Source organism: Volvox carteri (genome assembly GCF_000143455.1).
Source record: "Volvox carteri f. nagariensis unplaced genomic scaffold VOLCAscaffold_13, whole genome shotgun sequence".
Classification (NCBI taxonomy): Eukaryota; Viridiplantae; Chlorophyta; class Chlorophyceae; order Chlamydomonadales; family Volvocaceae; genus Volvox; species Volvox carteri.
Window position 1 is genome coordinate 1,043,136 of NW_003307556.1, and position 21,642 is coordinate 1,064,777.

The 21,642-nt window shown below is 57.1% G+C and overlaps 2 protein-coding genes across 2 annotated transcripts in view; both read right to left on the reverse strand.

Annotated features, from left to right (window-relative positions):
* Positions 1-5,801, reverse strand: part of VOLCADRAFT_117092 (uncharacterized protein) — a gene marked incomplete at both ends in the record, with an annotated part of 7,002 nt that extends 1,201 nt beyond the window's left edge. Inside the window, 9 exons of the mRNA XM_002949237.1 lie at positions 1,153-1,254; positions 2,729-2,816; positions 3,085-3,302; positions 3,751-3,867; positions 4,356-4,431; positions 4,592-4,713; positions 5,169-5,243; positions 5,436-5,501; positions 5,661-5,801. Of these exons, the coding sequence (XP_002949283.1) occupies positions 1,153-1,254; positions 2,729-2,816; positions 3,085-3,302; positions 3,751-3,867; positions 4,356-4,431; positions 4,592-4,713; positions 5,169-5,243; positions 5,436-5,501; positions 5,661-5,801 (1,005 nt within the window). The remainder of the gene's footprint in view (positions 1-1,152; positions 1,255-2,728; positions 2,817-3,084; positions 3,303-3,750; positions 3,868-4,355; positions 4,432-4,591; positions 4,714-5,168; positions 5,244-5,435; positions 5,502-5,660) is intronic.
* Positions 5,802-9,064: 3,263 nt separating this feature from the next.
* VOLCADRAFT_104224 (uncharacterized protein) lies at positions 9,065-17,928 on the reverse strand (the record flags this gene model as incomplete). The annotated part of the gene is made up of 22 exons (XM_002949238.1): positions 9,065-9,183; positions 9,426-9,486; positions 9,919-10,164; positions 10,461-10,649; positions 10,937-11,023; positions 11,288-11,596; positions 11,991-12,122; positions 12,311-12,544; positions 12,825-12,875; positions 13,002-13,152; positions 13,372-13,628; positions 13,975-14,004; positions 14,080-14,151; positions 14,286-14,475; positions 14,683-14,789; positions 14,853-14,951; positions 15,363-15,559; positions 15,620-15,625; positions 16,111-16,159; positions 16,760-16,874; positions 17,491-17,582; positions 17,869-17,928. The coding sequence occupies 22 exons, from the start codon at positions 17,926-17,928 to the stop codon at positions 9,065-9,067; spliced, it is 2,853 nt and encodes a 950-aa protein (XP_002949284.1).
* Positions 17,929-21,642: the final 3,714 nt, after the last annotated feature.

Consider the following 21,642-nt stretch of genomic DNA (forward strand, 5'->3'; position numbering starts at 1 on the left):
TATGGGGTCACGACGGTTGGTGGCGGTTGGCGGTTAGGGGTTAGGAGGGGTTATGAGTGTTGAGTGGGGTCGTGGTGAGGGGTGCAAATGAAGTGAGCCCAGTGGCAGTAGGGGGAGGGGGGGGAGGGGGGGAATGAACGGGAGGGGGCCGCGGGGGCCGGGGGCTAGGTAATGCGAAAGATGACGCCTGGACACCCCCCGACACGCGAGAACATGTTTTGGGGACTTGATGCCCTCACGACGAAGGATGTGACGGAATGACTTACACAGAGGCATGGTCCAGGTACGGAACTGTGAGGTGCATTACAGTATAGTACAGTACAGTACGGCGGGTGTATTCGTAGAGGGTAAGCCAACCCTGGATCAAACTTCACGTCGCACAGCTTGTTTGGATTTGGGTTCCCCGGATTGATAAGGTTTGACCCCAGTAGCCTTAGTGGTCTTTCTGAACCTCAAATGAACAAATATTTGCGGTCGTCACCAGCACACACCCCCCTCAATCAGCCCACCTAGGAGGCAGCGCTCCACCTCCAGCTCCACCTCCATCTGCCGCAGGCGGCCCGCCTGCTGGGTCCAGATCCGGATCCGGATCCGAGTCAGATTCGGAATCCGAGAGCAGCTGCAGCTTCCTCCACAGAGACGCCCTTTGCCGCGTTCCGTTGCCGTCGCCATAGCTACTGCCACCTGCTGCTGCTGCTGCTGCTGCTGCTGCTGCCGTTGCGGCAGTGAGTTGATGGACGAGGTGGCAGTGGATGTGAGATCATCACAAAGATCAGTGGCCGCACACGGGCGAGGAGCACAAGGGAGGGAGGGGGTCATTCGTAAAACGTTCGACGGTAAACTGTTCAGGTCCCGGACAGGGAGCTCAGCACCGAGGGGAGATGGACGGGCGGAGGCGGGAGACTCCGACATTTGTGCACGTGTGTGTATGCGTGTGTGTGTGTTCGTCTGTTCCATATCGATCCGGGCCTGACGCTGGTCATGGACACCTAACCGTACCGCGCGTGTGTCTGTGTGTATGTGTGTCAGGGAAAGGGGGAGAGGCTGAGGCGAAGAGCAACCTGATAAGGCAGGGCAAGCGAAGGAGGAGGTCATCAAACATAACCAAGGAGGGACACACACACCCTCCACACACAAACCCACCACACTCACCAGCACCTGGCGGTGAAGGCCCGCCGCCATTGGGCCCAGTTGGGTCGAGTGCGGGTACCGGGGCGGTGGCGGCGCCAGCCAGCGGGTCCTGCGGTCCCCCAGCTGGCCGAGTGGGGCGCGGGGCACCGGGGGCAGCCACCAGCGGCACCCGGTCGGTCGTGGAGACTGTCGCAGCAGTAGCAGCTTGTAAGACAGTGCCGTTGCCGAGGGCGCCAGTGGCGGCGGATGGCTGCTTTGTGACAGGAGTAGCGGTGGCGAGGTGGGTTATGGTGGACGGCGCCGCGGCCCTGGTTGTAGACGCCCATGTAAATTGACCCCTGGCGACGTAGGTGTGGATGGCACGACAAAATGAACATCATCGACAGGAACATCACTATTGTCATTGTTATATAGGAAAAAATTAAGAAATATTTCATTATCTTCAACGAAGACAGTTATCTACTTGAAAATCGAGATGGCGCAGCGGAAGCGTGCGGGGCTCATAACCCCGAGGTCCCAGGATCGAAACCTGGTCTCGATATACTATTACATGTGTACAATGTACGATTTTCCCACAGCTGGACAAGCGAAAAGCTGATAGTCGTATTTTACCCTACCCCTATTTGGTTGGTGTATGCTCCTATTCTTTTTTCTCCTCGGGTTGCACTATGGCCCAGGAGCGCAGTTTTCAGCATGTACCAAGCAATTACTCGCAGCAGGGAGGCGGGCCACGTTTAGGCTCAGCACCCTGTGTCGAGATGAGAAGATTACCACCACCAAGCTTTGTATGTCTCTCTACAATACACTAGTTGTACCGGTGTTTTCCTATGGAGCGCAAGTTTGGGGACCTGACTTCATAAATGTGAGTTTCGAAGGTGCTATGACTAATCCCGTGGTCCAGGAGCAGCGTGCGTAAATGCGATCTGTAGTTGGGGCGCGGAGCCCGACTATGGCTTCCCTATATCGCGAGCTGTCACAAAGGCCGCTCCAGTTCCATTGGGCCAACCTTGTGCAAAGGTTTTGGAACTCCGTGGTTAAGAGGCCGGGAACGCTGTGTCATTGGGCATTTGTCGCTGACCTGGAATTGGCACTCGGGGGCGTCACTGAGTGCTGGACAAGCAAGGTACTAGCCTTCCTTACTAGCTTAGGAGCGGAAATCCCCACTAATACGCGCGATGATGATCACTTAGCGCATTACGCCACCCTTAAATTGCCACTTGGGAGCATCCTTAAGGTATTTGCCAAGCGGGTTGATGCACGGTGGGAGTGTCTGAATACCTTGGGTGACCCCCGCGTTTTCCCCATAGGAATTACCGGAGCCAAGGCTTGCCGCAATATGAACTGGATGGGAGCGGCCCCGCCTAGGGGGGCGCGTCTCGATTGGCTGGAGCACACTGAAGTGACCATTTCCGGTTAGGCTGTTGGAGTTAAGAGGTTAATAGGCCTAATGGGCGTGAGCGCACCGCGCGTACCTGCAGGCTTTGTGGCTGTGGAGCGTTGAAGATGAATTGCACCTTTTTGATGAATGCCCCGTTTACAAGAGCATACGGGCTAAGTACGATGGTGACCTCGTCTTTAAGGGGCGCAGCATGCGCACCATTATGACTGAGGCGCCACCCCTGGCATTGGCCAGGTACCTCTCGGAAATTTGGGAGGCCAGGCACGTCGCGCTGCGGCGCTTCACCCTGAAGCGAACGAGGGAGGATGCGGATGGCCTCCCGCGTACCCGCATCAGTACCAATACAACGTCCATGGCCCCCCCGGCGTTTAGGGACACTCCCGCACTCGTGTGCGGAACTTGTTAACTTGTAACTAGTAGATGGACGTTCAGGAGGTGGAGCGAGGACGACACAAAGGCGGGGCCTTATGCTGCATCTCCCCAGCCCCCAAACCCACCTCGACCACCTAAATCGTCTGCTCCTCCTTCTCCCCCCCCTGCGGCCCCCTCCTTACCCCTTCGCCTCCACGTCCTGCCACTCCACCTCCAGCCCCCGCGGGTCCAGTTGCAGTGTCTGGCAGCAGGTTGCCACGAGGGCCCTATCCCGCCTGCCCCCGTGTCGCAGCAACGTGGCCATCATGTGGGTAAGCACCCGGGGATCCACCACACCACCAACACCCTCAACACCACCACCTCCACTAGCACCACGCAGCCGCTCCAGCTCTCTAAGGACCTGCGGGTGGACGACAGGGGGGACAGCGGGGAGAAGGGGAGAGGGGGGAAAGGTGGGGAGAAGGAAAAGCAATGAAGGAAAAAAACATTGCCGGATGGGAGGGGGAGGGGGAGAAATGAGAGGGGAGTTAGGAGGGAGGGAAGCCCGTACAGAGGCGGTGAGGGCTGGAACACGGCCGGGGCGCAGGGTGGGGAGGGTAATGGAGAGGGAGGAAGGTAAACAGGAGGCTGCAGTTGTGGCGTGGGAGCTAGGTAAGCCCCTCACTGTCCCGAGCTACACAGTTCCGCCAAACAGACCACCCCTTGTCGAACGAGGGGAGACCCACCCAAACATTCTGCCCCGGATTACATACGCTGCACCGGTGTAACGTGTAACGGTGTAATGTGCGCCACTGCCGCCCAGGGTTTCCCTTTTCCCCCATCTCGACCCGACTGCGGGTTGCACCCACCAGCGCTCGGGCGTACATGACCCTGCTGGCTAGTTCGCTGTGGGACTTCTCCAACCTCATCAGCACCAACAGGGAGGGCACGGTGGGTAGCGCGGTGAGCAACAGCAGGAACAAACCCTATGGGAAGGGAAAGGCGCGGGAGGGGGAAGAGAGGGATTGGGAGAAAGGGGATGGGGGGTTGAAGGGCCGACCGGGGCGGCCACGGTCGGGCGGGCGGCTAAGAGGTTGAAGTGGGTTTACAGTTGGGGCCCTGTAACGGCCCCCGGAAAGCAAAGTTAAACTTACGGAACAATGAAGCACGTGAGAGGACGTCCACAGCAGGTGCCACCAGATACACACACACACACGTTTGCGATTCTGAGTACTGTCATTTGACGTACATATCATCGTCGTACAAAAATGCGTGGGTAATGCGACCCGAGCAGCTCAAGCATGACAGCATGTCGTGTCGATGATCGCATTACCCAGGTGCACCCAGATGCTACGCTGATAACCCGATGTCATTTAAACCGTCGTACCATGTACGGCAGGAACCCTCCGGCTTTAGAGCACACGTCCGTGGGCCAAGCCCCGCACGCGGCGCACGCGGGTTCGGCCCTGAGCACCTCCCGTGTGCAGCTGCTGGTGGCGGCGCATACACACGAGGCACAACCCGAAAAACTGGACTGGGCGAGATTGCATCTGCGGTGCAGTAAGGGAGATGCGAGGTGCGGGGACAGGGCTGCTTGTGCGCAAAGTCAGATACAAAACAAGGGAGACCTAACACTCTGCTCCCTGTCCCCCCCGCCCGCCTTCCCTGTCCCCTTTCCTCCCCTCCCCTCCCTCTCCCCCCAAGGCCCACCTGTCCGCCACCATCAGGTACAACCCGGTGTGGTAGGCCCCCAGCGCCGCCGCCAGTGCCAGACCCAGCGCCACATGTAGGGCCAACAGCAAGGGCCTCAGCAGCACCAAGCCGACGAGGCCCTGGGATGATGGCGGCAGGGAGGGGAGAAAAGACGAACCACGAGCGAGTGAAGCTGCTGCCAAGGAAAGAGTGCTAAAGGGGGACAGGGAGGGGAAGGATGTGTGGTTAGGAAGGAACGCAGTCTCCTCCCCCATTTGCAAGTTGAGTCAGAAGTGCTCTCTCCAGGAGGCCCAATGTGCCACCGCCAAGCGCTTTTTTTACAAAGGGCCGACATGGCGAAGCGCAGCCAACACGCGCGAAAGCTTCTTCTCTGGCAGTTTCCTGATCTTGATCAGTTTTCCTTTATCCCCTCTGCCTCGAGCGGCCGTTGGCGCCTCAGCCCGTCTCAGCCCCTCGCGCGGCTGCCCGAACTCCCGCAATAGCCCCCTGGCCCTAGTGCGGTGTGCTTTCCCCCCCCTCCCGAGGAGCCGCCACTCCCTTCCGCCACTTCCGCACCCTTGCAGGTCCCCCTTACCAGGCAGCAAGTCAGTGGAGTGATGAACCAGGTGGGAGTGGGGAGGGGCGCCAGGCGGCTGTCCAGGGAATAGAACTGGTGGGGGCCCAAGGCCCGCGGCGCGGGGGGCCACCAGAACGGGAAAGATGGATGGAGGAGAGGTTTGGCGCAGTCAGGTAAGTATAAAAACCATATATAAATAAGAGAGGCGAGGGGAGGGGATAGGGCCGCAGAGAGATTAAGGACGGCTAGGGAAGGTAGTGGGATATGAGGTTAGAGTCCGTTTACCTTGGCATGCATGCCACCCTGGAGAGCGAGCGCGACCACAAGCTGGATGGCACAGGCGACGAGGCCCTGCGGGTTTCAAAGGCCAGCAGGGGCAGTTAAACTGCTGGAGGCGGACGAGGCCGACATGCCGCACGTGCAGAATATATGCCGGCGTGATGCGGTTCAACCTGCCAGAGGGCAAAGGGAAGCTAGCGGGAGAAACGGCCGAAACGCCGCGGCACGTACCTGCAGCCTGAGCTCATTAAGCAGTATCGCCCTTTGACCAAAGCGGTCGTATGCGCTTCTCCATGTGGCGGAACTGTGTCTCTGCATGGCGCTTGAACCTGTCCCTGACGCAAAAAGTTCTTTGGCATCTTTGCCGTTCATGGAATTATTTACGAGCGCGCACAATCTCGCCTAAAAGTCCTCTATTATGATTCATTCTCCGCTGAGATAATTGTGTAATGTGATCCCACGAAGCTGCTGGCTCTCTTCCAATAAGTCAGCGTTCTAGCTACTTCGAGCGGCATCACAACATCCGATCAGTAACTTGAATATTAAGCACATCAACTATTACGCACTTTATAAGTATTGTTTGGGAAGAGTTACAAAAACAGGTAGTCGACATCGGGACTGTGGTCGTTGTTTTTGGTTCCTGGACTGGGTGGTTAGCACACAGGCCGATTGGCAGTCAAGGTACCCAACGCCGCGATGGTAGCTACATGGTAGTGTATAATATGAGCATGGTGGTCCATGAAAAAGGTAGGCAGGCGTACCGTATCTCTTAATCGACAGGACTTTATAAATCGAGCTACATCTAACGGCACAAACGCCAACTACAGCCTTCCTCTAGCACTCTAATGGCTCGAAAAATAATAACATCTTCATCATGGGGCATTCTCGTTGTTTAAACATAAGTGATGCACTCTGGTGCGAGAAATCAGAACATGAGGAACCTCCCAAACCCTTAATCCATGTGTTGGCTCCTCAGGGCCTCATAAGCTTAGAAAACACCTCCTCCGCATTTCGTTGGTAGCTTACAACCAGCCACCAGCTAATGGCTACAAGACTGCGAATAGCTCTTTCTTCTGTTACATAATGTTTTGGTGCATCGTGCTTGTAAGGAAAAAAGCGTTCCACCATTTCCTCGGAAGAGGTTCATGTGTAAACGGTTCAACTACTGCTCCGCATTAAACTGATCGCCCACACCAGGCGGGGCAGAGGTGGGGGCGGGGGCCGGAAGGCATTAGGGCTTCCCAGCGCCTCTCTAAGGATTGGCTGGGAGCTTTGAATCTGTGTCGTCCAACACACAGTTATGCGGGACGTTTGGACTTATATCAGGTCAAGAAGCGGTGTGGCGATTTCAGCGCCCTCGGACATCATGTTGGGTCTTGGGGACCTGCCCGCGGTTCTTGCAGTGGCCCCGCCAGGCAATTACTAGTTACAAGTGTCATCATTGACATGGTTAACAATCCCCCCAGTGGGGCAGGTTAGTTGGTGTCGTGGCAAGCTCAAAAATCCAGAAGCCATAAGCCTCCACATATAGATGAAACACCGATGCCTGCCGTGTGAATATAAAAATGTCTTATAAATTTGCTAGAGGGAAGTATCACGGAGCCACTTCAACGTCACAAGTCCTAAAAACGGGGATAGAGAACCTGTAAGGGCCATGCAGTGCTCTGCGCCCCTCCTTCCTTCTACCTTGTAGATGCCATGCACAGATGCATGCATGGCAGATATCCCACAGCTAATGACGCCGCTCCTGGAGGTCCCGCATCCTATCTCAGCAACCAACTGGAGCTGCGTAAGGGCCGCGGGGCCAACTTAGGGACAATAATGACACACGTACATACGGCGATGGCTTATTTACCAGTGCTTATATTTTCCCTGCGTGCATCTTTGCGGCTCACAGTTCTACTTTTCTATCACACATGAAGGATGCGATGCCCTCGTGTTTCACGTGCACCTCCAGTAACGGGCAAAAATCCGAACACGTGGAGAGAAAACCCAGCAGCAACAGCGCAACTTGCAGTCGAAAGGGCAACACCTGCCATCCATATGCTTATTGTATTCTGCCGGACGACCATCGCAGCGCAACGGCAACGGTCACCAAGCCGGCAGCCGCCCACACAACCCACGGCAGCTGCGACGATCATATAGAATGAAATCCATGTCAACTAACACAGTGCGATATGTGACACCCCGCAGCAGTGCAAACCATTCCCCCCATTCGCGTGAGAGGCTCTCGGGCTTCAACCGCTGAATGCAGTCCAGGACTGCAAATGACACATCATACAGGCTTTGATCAAGGGCGCTCAGAAAGGGCCCCTAACAATAGCAAAGCCTCTGCACATGTAAGGAAAGCTCTAGTATGGTGTGGGACGCAGCCGCTGCTCCTAAATGCAGACTCCACGCAACCGGGACATTGTGGCGCATTCACACCGAGCGTCCTTTTCCGCTCAGTTACAGCCAGGCGCTGTCCCAGCATGGCACAGCAACACTCGTAAGCCCCTCACCCGGCACGGCATTGGCAATTGGCCATTACTTAGCCATGTCTTAACTCAGTGTCTGCCCAGTTGAAACGGGACCCGCTCACTGCAGGGGCGATTAATCCCAACGATCAACCCCAGCACGATTGCTCCCAATCCCAACCGCTTTCTTTTGTCCTACAGCCCGCAGTAGAATCCATGAATAAATAGGAAGAAACTCTCACTCGGTGCTTTATTTCAAATGCTGATCAAACTAAGACACCTAGGCGCCGGTGCATTCGCCCGTGGCCAACAAACCTTAACTATAAAAGAAACACGAGGGTCCACCTCGAGGATCAACCTCGCGGTCTGATTGGCTGTGGCAGTAACCCCATTGACAAGCGGGGGACACACCATGCCATGCTCAGCCACCAGATGCCAGAACCCAGATCATTAAAGAAAAACAGTCTCCGCTGCTGATAGAATAACAAGAAGCCGCAATGGGCCACACACCAATGAATAACGCACTTCCAAATTGAGATGGGTAAACATGCACCCTTACATACATACGTCCATCCCCCTTGAAACCTGCCTCACACACGCTATAATGCCTTCCGTTCAAATGCGTCCGAAGGGTGTCTGAATAAGGCAGTCTAGGTTGCGTCATGGTGTTCCATGGCAACGGTGGGGGACAGCAAACGCCGCGTCCCAGGCACATGGCGAACTGTAACGGTACGGATGCAGGCACGCCATGGATGCAGCACCGCGCGGTCGCTGTTGCCCCTCGTTGCATCATATCAGGCCGCAGCCGCCAATATTCCGCTCCAATCCACTAGCCAGCAAAGGACCCCTCCCTTCAGGATTCGTGCGTGCACCACGCTTGCAGGTCCCGGGAGCATGCCAAGGGCAGCAACAAGATGCCCCAGCGATCGCCCGGAGACCCTCCACAGCGATACACGCACCCGAAGCCGAGTTCCAGGCTCCTAGGTCCTGCCCTCCCTTCTAACTGGGCAAAACCCACGGAGCCGTGCGCTGGTGCCGATGCTGGTGACGTGGCCAGGTTTCTCAGCTGAGGGTGCCGACTCCGAACTCACCCTCGCTCTCGCCTTCCCCGCGCCTGCCGGTTTACCCCCATCTGAATCGGTCTTAGGGGTCTTGTGGTTCCGCCGAGGCCAAATGGGATCACCCGGCCGAGGCTTTGAGACCTCGAGGCGGCATGGCGTCGCCCTGCCCTAGTAGTAGGAAGGTGGCGAAGCCGCCCAGGCAGTTGGCACTTGCCGGCTTGCGTAAGGCGTCGCGTGCTGCGAAGCGCCGTACGGGGAATAGGCGTAACCCTGTGGAGCTAGCGGCGGCTGCGGCCGTAGGAGTCATCTGTTGGCTTCATTTGCTGGCGGAGGATAGGCGCTCGGCTGGGGTGGTGGTGGGTAGTAGGCAGGTGCGGTTGGGTAAGCAGCGAACACCGGCGGGGGTGGCTCAGGAGAAGCGACTGCCATGTAGGGCGGCGGCAGTGCTCCGCCGTCCGGTTTCTGCATGTTCTGATCACCCGGAGCCACCATGACTGCCTTCGTGGCCCCTTCCTCATCTCCCTCCGTCTCGGGGTGGACCTGCGTAGTTCACATCGCAGCAGCGAATGGGCGGCAGCAGCAGGTGTAGCGGCCGCGGCCAGAGCGGCAACAGGGTCCGCCAGCCAAGGGGAGGGTCGCAGCGCAACAAGGCATCAGAGCGGAGGTGGAGCGGAAGTTGCGAACCGAGCCGCAGCAAGTGCTTCGCGGGCGTTGAAAAGCAAAATTCCCAACGATGATTTCCCTTGCAGTTGCTCATCCATCCCATCATCCCACACCGGGGTTCATCCCAATTCATTATTCCACTGCCGAACCCAACCCATCCCATCCCTTGCCACAAAGGAAAGAAAACCAAAGCGAAGGATGCCAAACCCAGCTGATACCAACCCAGCTCTCGCACTCTTGGAGCCAACCGCCATCGGCCTCTTGCCCTCCCAGTTTCAACCCGGTAGCCGCCACCCCACCCCACCCCACCTTGCTTTTCAAGCCCTTGCCGACGAGCGGCTTGCATCCGCAGCAGCCGCTCTGCGGCAGCTGGTCCAACCGGCCCAGGAAGCCCATGGACATGGAGGCCGATATGAACATCAGCCAGCCGCCAAAGGTGAGCACGACCCACATCTTGAAGCTGTAGTCGGTAATGTCACAGCAGGGGTAGGACTTGAGGCCTATGTACAAGGGTCGGACCTCGGCCACACTCGCCTTCTCCAGGAGCGCGTCAATCTGTGGCACGTAGGGGCGACAGCACGTCAGGGCGGCATGTCAGACTGGCACATGAGGACGGGAAGAGCGACCATGGGAATGGGGTGGAGGCCAAGCACGTGGATCAGCCGACGAACAGCAGGGGGTAGCACACTGTTGGATGCGGTGGAGAAGCCGATTGGTTCAGAGAAGGGACGGGCCAGGCGGGAAAAAAGCGGTAGGAGAGAAGGAGAAGGGAGATGGGGAGATAACCGGGGTGAATTTATGCAGTATAACTTGGTGAACGTCGGGCTGGGCTGAGCCTCCTCTTTCCTCACGTATTTCTGTCCCCCCCTGTCCTGTACCCATCGGCCCCGTGTCAAGGCAGGGTCACTTGCCCGGTCCAGGGTGGTGTTGATGAAGGTCCTGACGTCCGTAATGACGATGGATAGCTTGCGCTGCGGTGTGAACTTGGCGGTGAAGTCGTTGATCATGCCGTCAGCCAGGTCCACAACCTTCTGCTCCACCTGTGGGTTTCGCACGGTAGCATTCATTCCGTTTGCAGGTCGCGGCAGAGCATAGCGGAGTAAAGACAAGCTGGCTGCATCTTAGTGGCAAGCCGGGGAAAGGCACCGCGCAGACGACGGAGGGCTAGGCAGTGGAGAAAGAGTTGAACACAAGAAAGGGACTCAATGTGATGGTGAAGAAGGGGGCAGTCGACCCGAGGCGTCCAGGCCTTGGGATCCTGTTTCCTTTCCCACACCTTCACCAAACCTGTTGCCACAGCGCACAGCAGCATCCCCCCAGCCCCCACCTTGTCAATATCCACCAGTGTAGCGTTCTTGAGCACGGCCTTGATGCTGGTGCTGTTGCTTCCGAAGAAGTAGTAGTCCGCCAGGGGCTGCAGGGAAGGAAGGACACGGGAGAGAGAATGCGGGAGGGATGGCCAGAGCCGGTTCATTCATGAGCGGCCTTCTGGACACTTTGAATACACCAGATGTAGCCATGCATGCAGCTTGTTGGGAGATCGTGAAACCCCAAAGAGGCAGAAGACCTTTTGGATGAGCATTGGATTCTAAAACTGCTTGTGAACTTGGTTTAGTATATTTAAAATTGACCTCCGTGCAGCGTATGTAATTTGCATATAGATTTTGGGGCAGCTCACCCTGACTGTGCTCTTGGCCCCCAGCGCCTCTATCACCACGTGCTCCGTGTGGTGGCAGCCGTCCTGTGCCACCACCAGCACCAGTGCGAACACCACAGCCAGAAGGAACAGCAGCGCCGCGAGCAAGAGCAGGAAAAAGATGGCGCAGCCGATGCCCCAAGGGCAGTTGATGATGACCACTACAATCAGCACCACCACCACGAAGGCCGCGACACCCAGAACGGCGCATGCGGCGCGGTAGCGGGCCAGGTCGAGGTCGTCGACTTTGCCTTCGTTGTCGTGCTCAAAGTCGCCCACCTTTTTTATCACCTGGGGAAAAGTGGTAGGTGGGTAGCGATGGGTGAGTAAATGGCGATTGGGTAAGGTGTGCATGTTCTTCTTTCTTCCATGCAAAGAGGACAAGTGGGGCACTTTACGAACTGCAAGGTGGAAAATGAAATTCTGCGTTCCATTGTTCTGCATTAACAATCAGGTGTAGCTGCGCCGTTTTTGCTCTCCCCTCCCCTTTTGAGACACACCCGGTTGTGTGGGCTACCACTGCCCCTCTCACCCCCTTCACATACGCTTAGAAAAAAACACCGCGATTGCAGCAAGGGCCCGCTTGCTTCTGGCCCCACCTCCCCACGCACCCTGCCAGAGTTCACGCCCCGCTCACGTCCTAGCCAGCTTTTGCCTTTCCCCTAATCCCCAGCACCACACGCACCTGTTTCCGCAGCTTGTCAACACCGTCTCCAAAGGAGCTCTGAATAGATGACGTCTGCGACTTCACGTTGGCGGGCACGGACACCAGCAGGTTCTCCACCGTGTTCAGGGTGCTGCTGATAGCATTCAGCTCCTGCAGGTGGTGGTGGGGACGGGAGGACGGAGATGATCCGCGAGCAGAACCAACTCGCGAAACCAGGACCACTATTACCGAATCCTAACCTGGCAAGCTATAGGTTCAAAGTCATGTGAGATGGACAGGGCCGGGAAGGGGTCTCGACACGCTCCAGGGGCGTTGCTGAACAGGGGGTCACACCGCACCTTAGACTTGGGGTTGGGCATGCTGTCGTAAACAGACTTGACGGACGCAGTAAGACGTGAGTAAGGCCCCATGGCGGGCAGGCTGGCGATAGCGCCGTCGGTGCTGGCGGCTGCAGAGTCCACGGACGTTGCGCCGGTCTTGACGTTGCTGGCGGCTGAATCCAGGTTGCCGGTGCTAGCGGCGGTCTGTACGGCGGCAACGGAGGTGCTGCTGGCGGCGGTGTCGGCATCCGTCTGTGGCAGCGGCGGCGGCGACGGCAGTTTGTGGGTCAGTGGAAAGCGGTTCGCAAGGCAGTGTATATCGGTTCTTCGGCGGCCCAGCAATTATTGCGAGAGAGCGGAGGATGGATTGTCATAGAAAGGACTTCCATGTCTCATAAGGGCTGTACAGCTGTGGCACAGGCAGCTAGGTACTTGCGTGTAGACAGGTAAGTACGAGGTTCCCTCCTCCCGCCCCCTAAGGAAACCAGGTTTTACACGGGCATACGGGCGGCGGCCCAGCACATTGGCCCACTTGCCCGCCTGGCCCTAGACGCGAAGGAGCATGTCCCCGGGGATAAGAGGACTGGGGAGGGAGGGCCGGGGTGGAAGAGCACCATGGGGGACCCAGCACTGCGACGCAAGACAGCATGCACAGGCTGGCTGTTTCTATCTGCCCATCAGAGGTCGTGTGTGGCCACCTGCCGCACACCTTGGCGGTCTTGCTGAGGTCCCAGGTGTTGCCAGCCGCCACCGCGGAGGCCTTCATGGCGTCGAAGTTGGCCTGAGTGGCGCTGTTCGTGTAGGTGGCGATGGCCGAGTTGGTGGCCGCGTGCTTGGGGGAAAGACTGTCCAGGGAGGATCTGTGCACGGTAGCACCAAAGGGAAGCATGGGATGTGAGGTAGTGATGGAGTAAGCGCGTGATTTGAAGGAGCGAGGGGGTAAGCGGCGACGGGTTGACAACGCAAACACCTGCAAGCACCATCGGACAAGCACATGCGTATGATGCAAGCATATGACACACAAGCATTTCAGGAATGTACGGAATGTTCCCCCAGGCCCTTGACACCATGACACGTACTTCAGATTCCCCAGAGTGGTTCGCGCATCGTTCAATGTGGCCAACGGGACGGCGTCAATGGCAGTCTGCGCGTTGTTGAGGTCGTTGACCAGCGTTGTAGCAGGGCCCAGCGACAGCTGCCCAACCAGAGCAGTCAAACTGCTGGCCAGGCCGGTTGGCGGCGGGGTCAGCGCCGTCAAGTTGGCGATACTGCCGTATACATTGGTCAGCTTCTGCACCACGGCATTACTGGCGTCGTCCAGCTTGGCCACGTTGGCCTTTGTGGGATATGCAGGGATGTGGCGAGGGATTAGGATTAAGACGCCAACTTAAGCAAGAACCGGTCGAGGATGTGAGTGGCAAGTAAGGATACCCCTCATGAATGAAACAGATGGAGAGCGGAAGGGAGCGCTGCAGCTCCTGCAGCATAGGTAGGCCACGAGAAGGCTAGCCATACCCTTAAAAAGAGCAAAGCGGAGCTTATGAAGCCCGGTGCCAAGCAGCTATCGTTTCTCTGCTGGAAAGGTCAAGGAAGCTCCTGAGAGGCTACTTCGGCGGAAGGCTACCGAAGACTGCGCGTATATCTTTGTACGGGCCTGATCCCATTATAAGCCTACGCCGCACCTGGACGTAGGCGATGTGGTCCAGCAGGGCCTTGAGGGTGGTAATGACACCGGTCCAGGCGGTGTAGAAAGACCGCAGGGCGCTGTCGGCAGAAGGGATCTACACCGGGTCGAGGGGATCCAAAGGAAAAGCCATGCGAGACAGAAAGATGTTTAGACGAGACAAGCGGACCAACATCTGTGTTGTGGGGGTTGGCGCCCAGGAGGAAGACACGGGTGCGGAGGACCCTTCAGGGGAAACCCCCAATGCGCAATGTCCAAAAGACCCAGCCCCATATCCCGACATCCAAGAGTCCAAGGCCAGGCACGTACCTGCGTGCCCTTGAGCGTGTCAATGGTGTTGCTAAGGGTCGTTATGGACGTCGCCAGGTTACTCAGCGTGCTGCCGGTCTGCAAGCTGATCCACGCGTCCAAACTGCCCAACATGGCGCCCAGCGCCGACCGAAAGTTGTCCACCTCCACGGCGTCCATGGCGCTCGTCAAGCTAGCCGTGCCGTAGGTCCTGCATGTTCGATATGTGCATGGGTGGACATCATGCGTATGTGCATAGCTGCGTACAAGCATGGGCGAATGCACGCTGGTGCATGGATGCAAACTGCGTTACCTCACGTGTATGGGTGCAAGGCGCCCGTTCCAAAGCCACGGTTTTTTCCGCTTGCTCTCAGGCCCCCCTCTCAGCCCCACCGCGATAGAGCACAGGAACACTCACGGGCCAGTCGCGGCATTAAGGCTGGCAAGCTCTGTGTTAAGGTTGTCCAGCCGTGTCGAGTAGTTGTTGCAGACAGAGACGACGGTGGACAGCCCGGGTAGCCCCGCCTGTAGTGTGGTGAGGGTGCCGGGGACGCCGGAGGAGCCCAGCTGTAGCCGCAGCGCCGCCACCTGGGTTCGAACCGAGGTTACGCTTGTGTCGACATCGCTAAGCGCGGTGACCAGGGTGTTAGGGTCGGCGTTACTCGAATCCAGCGTTACACCAATGGCCTGCCGAACGTGGGAAGGGAGCGTGTTGTTGGTGAAGGACAAAGAGAAGATGAGCGAACCTAACGGCGCTATCTAACGGCAAGCAATGAGGGTAGTAGTAGGCTTGGGGAAAGGATTTGCAAGATTGGGGATGGATAGTATAGCATGGAAAGGGACGAACGCGGTGGAGGGGGAGAGGGGGGTAAGCGGGACCGGGCGGGAAGGGAGGAATCCACGATCCGGGTCTCCCACGCCTTCCCCCTCCACAACACCTGTCGGCTCGCAGGACCCCGTCCCTTGGAATGTCCTCCTTAGTCCTCCCGCTCTCTTGTAGACGAAACGGCAGAGGTAGTCACCTCGCAAGGTGCCCATCGGGCTGGCTGGTTGGCCACCCACCAACGGTAGCCAGCCCGACCGGCAAACCGTCCCTACCTGCAGGTTGCTCCTGATGTAGCTCAGCCTGACGTCGTTGTTGACAATGGAGGTGAGGTTGTCCATGATGGAGTACACACTGTCCAGACCTGATATCAGGACGTCCATGTCCGCAGCGGTGTTGTTGAGGTGGCCGTTCAAGCGATTCACCGGCCGCCACACCTTGCCAAACAGCTCCTTGGGGGCTAAGATGATGCCTGCGGCGACCGTGTGAATGCCCAAGCCCCGGGACAGGGGAGAACATGTAAATGACTCACCATCCGCTGCATCACAAGTATGGGCACGCGAGCGTCAGCGGCAGCCCCGAGGGCCTCAGCTCGCCCAACATTAACACGGCCCAAAAGGTTATCCAACCTAACAAGCAAGCATGCAAGCAGTCAAGATCAGCATTGCAATCTGATGCCGGAGTGGATGCAAGTGAGGATTTGGAGCGACTTTCGCGTCTGGGTGCTCCACCCTGCCCCAACCCAACCCCTGCCCCACCCCTCCGTCCTCATGGAAAACCGGTCGGCAACAGTGAATTAACGGCAACAGCAATCGCTGCGCGCCGTTCCCGAGGTCGGGGGAGGCAGTCGGGAACCGGGCCCGAGGCCTACCAGAGCACTCTCCCCCTACCCTTACACATCCGTGTGCCCGGCATCCCGGCAGTCTCACAGACCCGACCCCCAGAGCCGCCCACAGCCTGGGCAGGTCCCGACTGCGCCCCTCCCTCCGAGCAGACGGCCCGCGGACCCACCGGCCCCCTCACCTGCCAACAGCATGGCCAGGGCAGCCACGGCGAAGACCAGCAGGACGATCTGCAACGTGCGGATGCAAATGGGGATGGACGTGTAGGAAGGCAAACTTGGAAGGTCTGAGGGAACCTGGCATGGCCCCAGTATTCCAGAGCCATGGATGACTAGAGCCATGACGGTTGTGGTGATGGTCATAACGGGGCGAAGCATGTTCCAAGCTTTTAGGTCGGGTTAGGTTTGCTCCGGTCCTTCCACTGCCGGGAGGAAACTCTTCGGCCCCCTAGGGACCAAGCAGCGGGCGGCGCGCCTGGCTGCAGGCCGTGGGCCAAGCCTGAAAGACTGCGGGGATAAACTCGAATAGGACGACGTGAAGTCGGAACTGAGGGTACGAAGCATGATTAAATTTCACCATTCTAAATGTCGTTGGCGAAACAACATCTCGGTTGGCTGGCCGGAGGCCTTGTACGCTCGGCGAGCGCCCGCCCAAAGGCAGCGCGCTCCCCCTGTCCATGCCAAGCCCCCTAGTACACACGGATAAGCACCCAGTCCGGTCGCATATTCCGCTCGCCTATGCCTCCTCTAATGGTTCAGTCCGTCAGCATGCAAACGCCGCACTGCAAGTAGAGCGTTGGCAATACTCCGTACACGAGGATTGGGCCTCACCTTTTGGAGCCAGTAGCGCCATCCGCTCAAAATCTTGGCCGGGTCTGCCTGGTTGCGCTGCTCCTCGCACGACTGGCGCATGCAGCAGCACATGCAGCAGCGCCGGAACAGGCGCCTGCGGCGTTCATGGGCAGCACGGCCGGGTCAAAGTGGGCATTGGGTTACGAGAGTACTAGCGAAGGGTGGTGAGGGGGCGTAGTAGTGACGGCGGGATCGTAATAGACCCTTCGCATTACAAGCAACCCCATATGGGGCCGACTGATGCGAGTCACCACCCGCAAAATGATGTCTAGGCGATACAGACAGTTCAGTAAGAGTGGAGTCAGTCAGCGACAGGGTCGTGCCCATACGCATGTTGTGGCCTGTGTAAACCCAAATGTGGTGATTGCTACTTCGTCGCGCAGATGAGACACAACGACATGACATAGGGGCTGCCGGATCCATTTCCACAGGACAACGATGCTCTCACGACAAGGGAATGCCGTTGCCGTTGCGCACGTGGAACTACAGCAACGCACACCGAGGCGTTTCGGCCCCCCTGGCGGCAGTCAATCCTCCTGGCTTGCGGACATGCTGCTCTCCTCTCCACATGTGTGTGCCAGGCGAATTGCCGCCATGCTAACAAGTTACAAGTGCCGCACGAGTGCGGGGTTTTCCGTCAAAGCCGGGAGGCCATGGACTATATATAACGAACTATAGCTAACACATGTGCCTCCCCCCCATACGCTCACCATAGGAGGAAGAAAATCAGGGATCCCAGGGCCAGCAACACAAACGCAATGTTGGCCTGGACTTGAGGCAAAACCGTCCCGGTCACATACGTCTGCGGGGCACCCGGGCAGTAAGTGGGCAATGTGGTGTCCGTGACATGGCATCGTGCAACCAAGCATACAGCACAGATTACCAACACACGGTAAGCCCGAGGTGATAAGGGCCGGAGGAGCCATGCCAAAGGTGTTGCAAGAAAGCAAGAAGGAAGGGATATGCTGCACTACGACGGCATTGTTGACGCAGATACCGACAGCTGGTCGATCAGGTATGAAGGTTGCCGATGAAGGCGGCGTAGGAGAATTTAAATGGAGGGGTTGGCCGCCCACGGCAGGCCGCACCAGCTCTCCCGACTTGCACGAGCCGCATGGCCCCTCCACAGCTGGTGAGCTGGAGACCATAAGGGCTTGGTGTGGCACCGGGACCCGCTTCAAAACCAGGGCTTGTCAACGAACCACCCGAAACCGTATTCCTTTTATAGTTTGCATCTAAGCTTCAAAACCATCTGCCCTTTCCCCATGATGTGGACCCACAACCTGCGTCCAGCGTTCTGGACGAAACCAAGGAAACGCACCTTTGCTTGCGCCTGCTTCCACTTTGTCACGTTCGAAAAGGTATTAGGCGAGGAAGGCCCTTTCAGGAAAATAGCATCCTGCATAGAAGTTCATTCTCAGGTTATTAAATGCCTTAATGTAGGTCTGGAAGGCCGGTCGTAGGTCGTGGGGGAAAAACAACCGAAATGCGCAAGAAACAAAAGAGCGTTGCAGTATCAAACCCTATTCGTTATTGCAGCTCTTAATCCTGGAATGAGCGTATGATTGCAACCTGAAAAAAGTTTTTCAGTGTCCTACTGGTGTCCTACTGGTGTCCTACCTTCCATTGAGCGCTGGGGCAAACTTCCACACTATAGTCCCCATTTTGGCCATGAGCGTAAGGAAGCGAAAGCATGACGACGCATAGCCAAATCGACGGCCAGGTGAAAGAATGCTGCATCCTCCACCATTCCACATCGGGTCCGTTCTTCATGAAGCCTCTGCTGCAGGAAGACTTAGTCTAAGAGCTAGAAGGCAAATTTTAAGCACGTGGTATGCTTAACACTTGGCGTGTTTGAGTTCCGAGGAACAAAGATTGTTATAGAGAATTACAGCTAACATTATCTACGGCGTATTACATCTCCTATGTTGATACACTGCGGTACTGTCAAGTCGGCATGCTGGTACAAGTGCTGTCGATTGACTTCGTTCGTACGTTGTGATGGACCTTGTCAGCTCTCCCAACGCCTTTCCCTACGCAACCAAGATCAATTGTCGCAAACTTTCCCGGCTAAGTGTGCCTGCATATGTAAAAAATGGCTACGCGTATGGCTACTGCCGGTCCAGCGTGCGCTCTTGCCCCCACAGCCTGTGCGTCTCAACGTCAACGCTGAGGTTCCAACGCCGTTTATAATACCATGAATCAGCGGCTGTTTTGGCAGCTGCCGATGCTACTCTGCGTGACTGTGACAGCCGACGTCAGCCGGTTAAAGTTTGGCTGCGATGTACAACTACTCCTGCTTGTGGGTCACAAAGTGTTTGCCATTTGCCTAACGGAACATGTCTCCACTGAGGCGATCATGTGGTCACTGCCGCGATGGAAAACACGCTTTTCCGCTAAGCCTCACTCTTCCGACTGGCCACGACACTTGAACTCTCAGTTTGGCCTGCGTGCCAGCTTCAACCAAAAGGCTGCAGGTCATCATCTGGTCTCGGTTCGTAAAATCAGTCAAACGGAGTTACACTGCACGCTCAGCTGCAAAGGTTGTCCCTGTGTCTGCAGCAGCACCAGCAGCAATGAAGCCCCCACGAGGTGCGCTGCATCCGACCCCAGCAACACGGATCCTCGTGTGGCAGCGAAGGCGCCAGAGGCTTCATCCGCCGCCAATGGGTTCCGGTGGGCGGACGCCGCATTGCCGTCACGACTTTAATTGAGGGCGTGGAAACCGTGTGGCCAGCTGTAAGTCGGGACTTACACACTGCAAAGGAAAGCCAAAACGGCCATGGCTGTGTGCCCTGCACCGCTAGCCGTATAGCCTGAGCCACACGTTGGCATGGTGGCCTTGCGCCAGCTGGAAGCCGGGAAGGACACTGGTCCCCTTCACTTAAGCGGGAAGGCAGCGGCACGCGCACGGGGTCAGAGGTTCTGTTGGGTGGGACATTGTGTTCAGCGGCCGAGGGCGACCCACCATCGTTACACAGAGCACTGATGTAGGAAAATTTTGGAGGGTACATGCTACAGGCACCGCACTCTAATTATCTTTGCGCTTGGGGCAATGTCGCAGCCTATGAGATCTAATCGAGGCGCGACTATTGCTGGTTGAAAACTTATTCCTTCCCCGTCGGTTGTGTCCTTCGGGACCCTCCGCAATATTTGGCGGTCTTCGGACCCACCCACACGAATACAAAATCTACGTTGTCCAGCTCATAAGAGAATAAGTACACACTTTCAAAACATACGGTTAAGCGGAGTCAGTCGAGTGTTACGGGACGTCCACAGGGGGCCGCGATAGATTCAGTTCCGGTGGCACCGGATATTCGGAAGCCGCAGCATTCACATCCCCGGCATGTTGATCGCGCATCAGCGCACCTGTGGATGCGCTGCCGCCCCGGCTGCCTGCTATCGCGATTGGTACGCCAGCTGGGGCTGTTGCACCGCCTTCAGCGCGGCAGTAGCAAGGGCTCTACCTGGGAGCCGGATGCCGATGGACACGGGCGAGAGCAGGTCGCGCAACGGCAGGGGCCAAAGCATCGATTGCCTTAAAAAGAGAAGCAGCAATACCAACAGCATTCAGGGAAGGCAGTACAAGAACAGCAGCAGCAGCAACAACAACGAAAAGAAAATCAGGCCCAGGCTCAAAGCAAGGCTTCGCAGCAGCAACAGCAAAAAGAGCAACAGCAGCGACATACTCAGACGAAATGAGGATTGCACAGCAGCAACAACAATACAAACAGCCGATCATCCCGATCTGCAGGCCCGGCTGGGGCGTGATGCCGCTGGATTGTGAATCTACGCGTCCCAGCCCGGGCAGCATCATCATGGTGCGATTGTTGAGTGATCGCACAAAACGTGTCACTCGGGTTTTACGTCGGCGTTGATCAGGTCCAGCTGAGGCCGAATGACGAAGCTGGATGAGGAAGCTGAATGTGAAGCTTCGTCATCGCGACGCCATTTCTTTGTATATACTAATTTAGCAGCTCGGTACGCATCCTTCTATGCCTCTTGTCCCATTTCCGGTCCACCTGCAATATGCCTCTGGAAGTTCCTGGTTAGCCCTGGGAGACCATATGGCATTGAGAGCCCCGGAAGGATACCCCCAAGGCCTTGCATTGAAAAGAGGTATCGCCCACCACCCTCGGTGTGCTTTCTCTCTCTCGGTGTGCTTTCTGATCTCAGAGCAAGCAGCTGCAGGTGACCTCCAGCTGCTCCCGCGAGGCAGTGCAGCAAGGGCGGGCGCTTCATGCGATGGTTTGCGGAGATGGAGACGGATCAGGCAGCATGTGGACCAGCAAAGAAAAGACACAAAACCAGGAAGGCGGGACGGGTCGGTTGCATTGTTGGTGAAGACCACACCATCGCATGCTCAATGATGAGCTGTGTATAAATCTGCCATACAGTTCAACTATAGACCGACGGGCGGGTCCGTGCTGCTGATACGACGCATCGTAAACGGTACACCAACGATACGCCGCTGACCTGGCAGCTGCGATGAAGGGAGAAGGAGAAAGGAAGTCGAGCACGTTTTTCACAGAGCGCGTGCACCTTTGTGCGCGCTGGATGACCATGTTGAGTTGAACAGTGAACGAGGATATACCTACCAGGTCTCCGGTTGACTTCCCAAGGCGTGTTGAAGGGTTCACCTCCATCTCGGGGGCATTCGGGAGGTAGACTGGCAGTAGGGTCACGGGTGCGAGATGCTCCAGTAACCCCTTACACTGTTACAGGACAGACCGCTTCATAATGGGCCCATCGCATGCGAGTTGGCACTACTTGGGTACTAAGAACCTAAACCTGTTGTGTCCTCGCCAGCTGTGTCAGCCCGTGCATGTGTCCACTTTCCGGGGAACCACCCAGCCGCACGA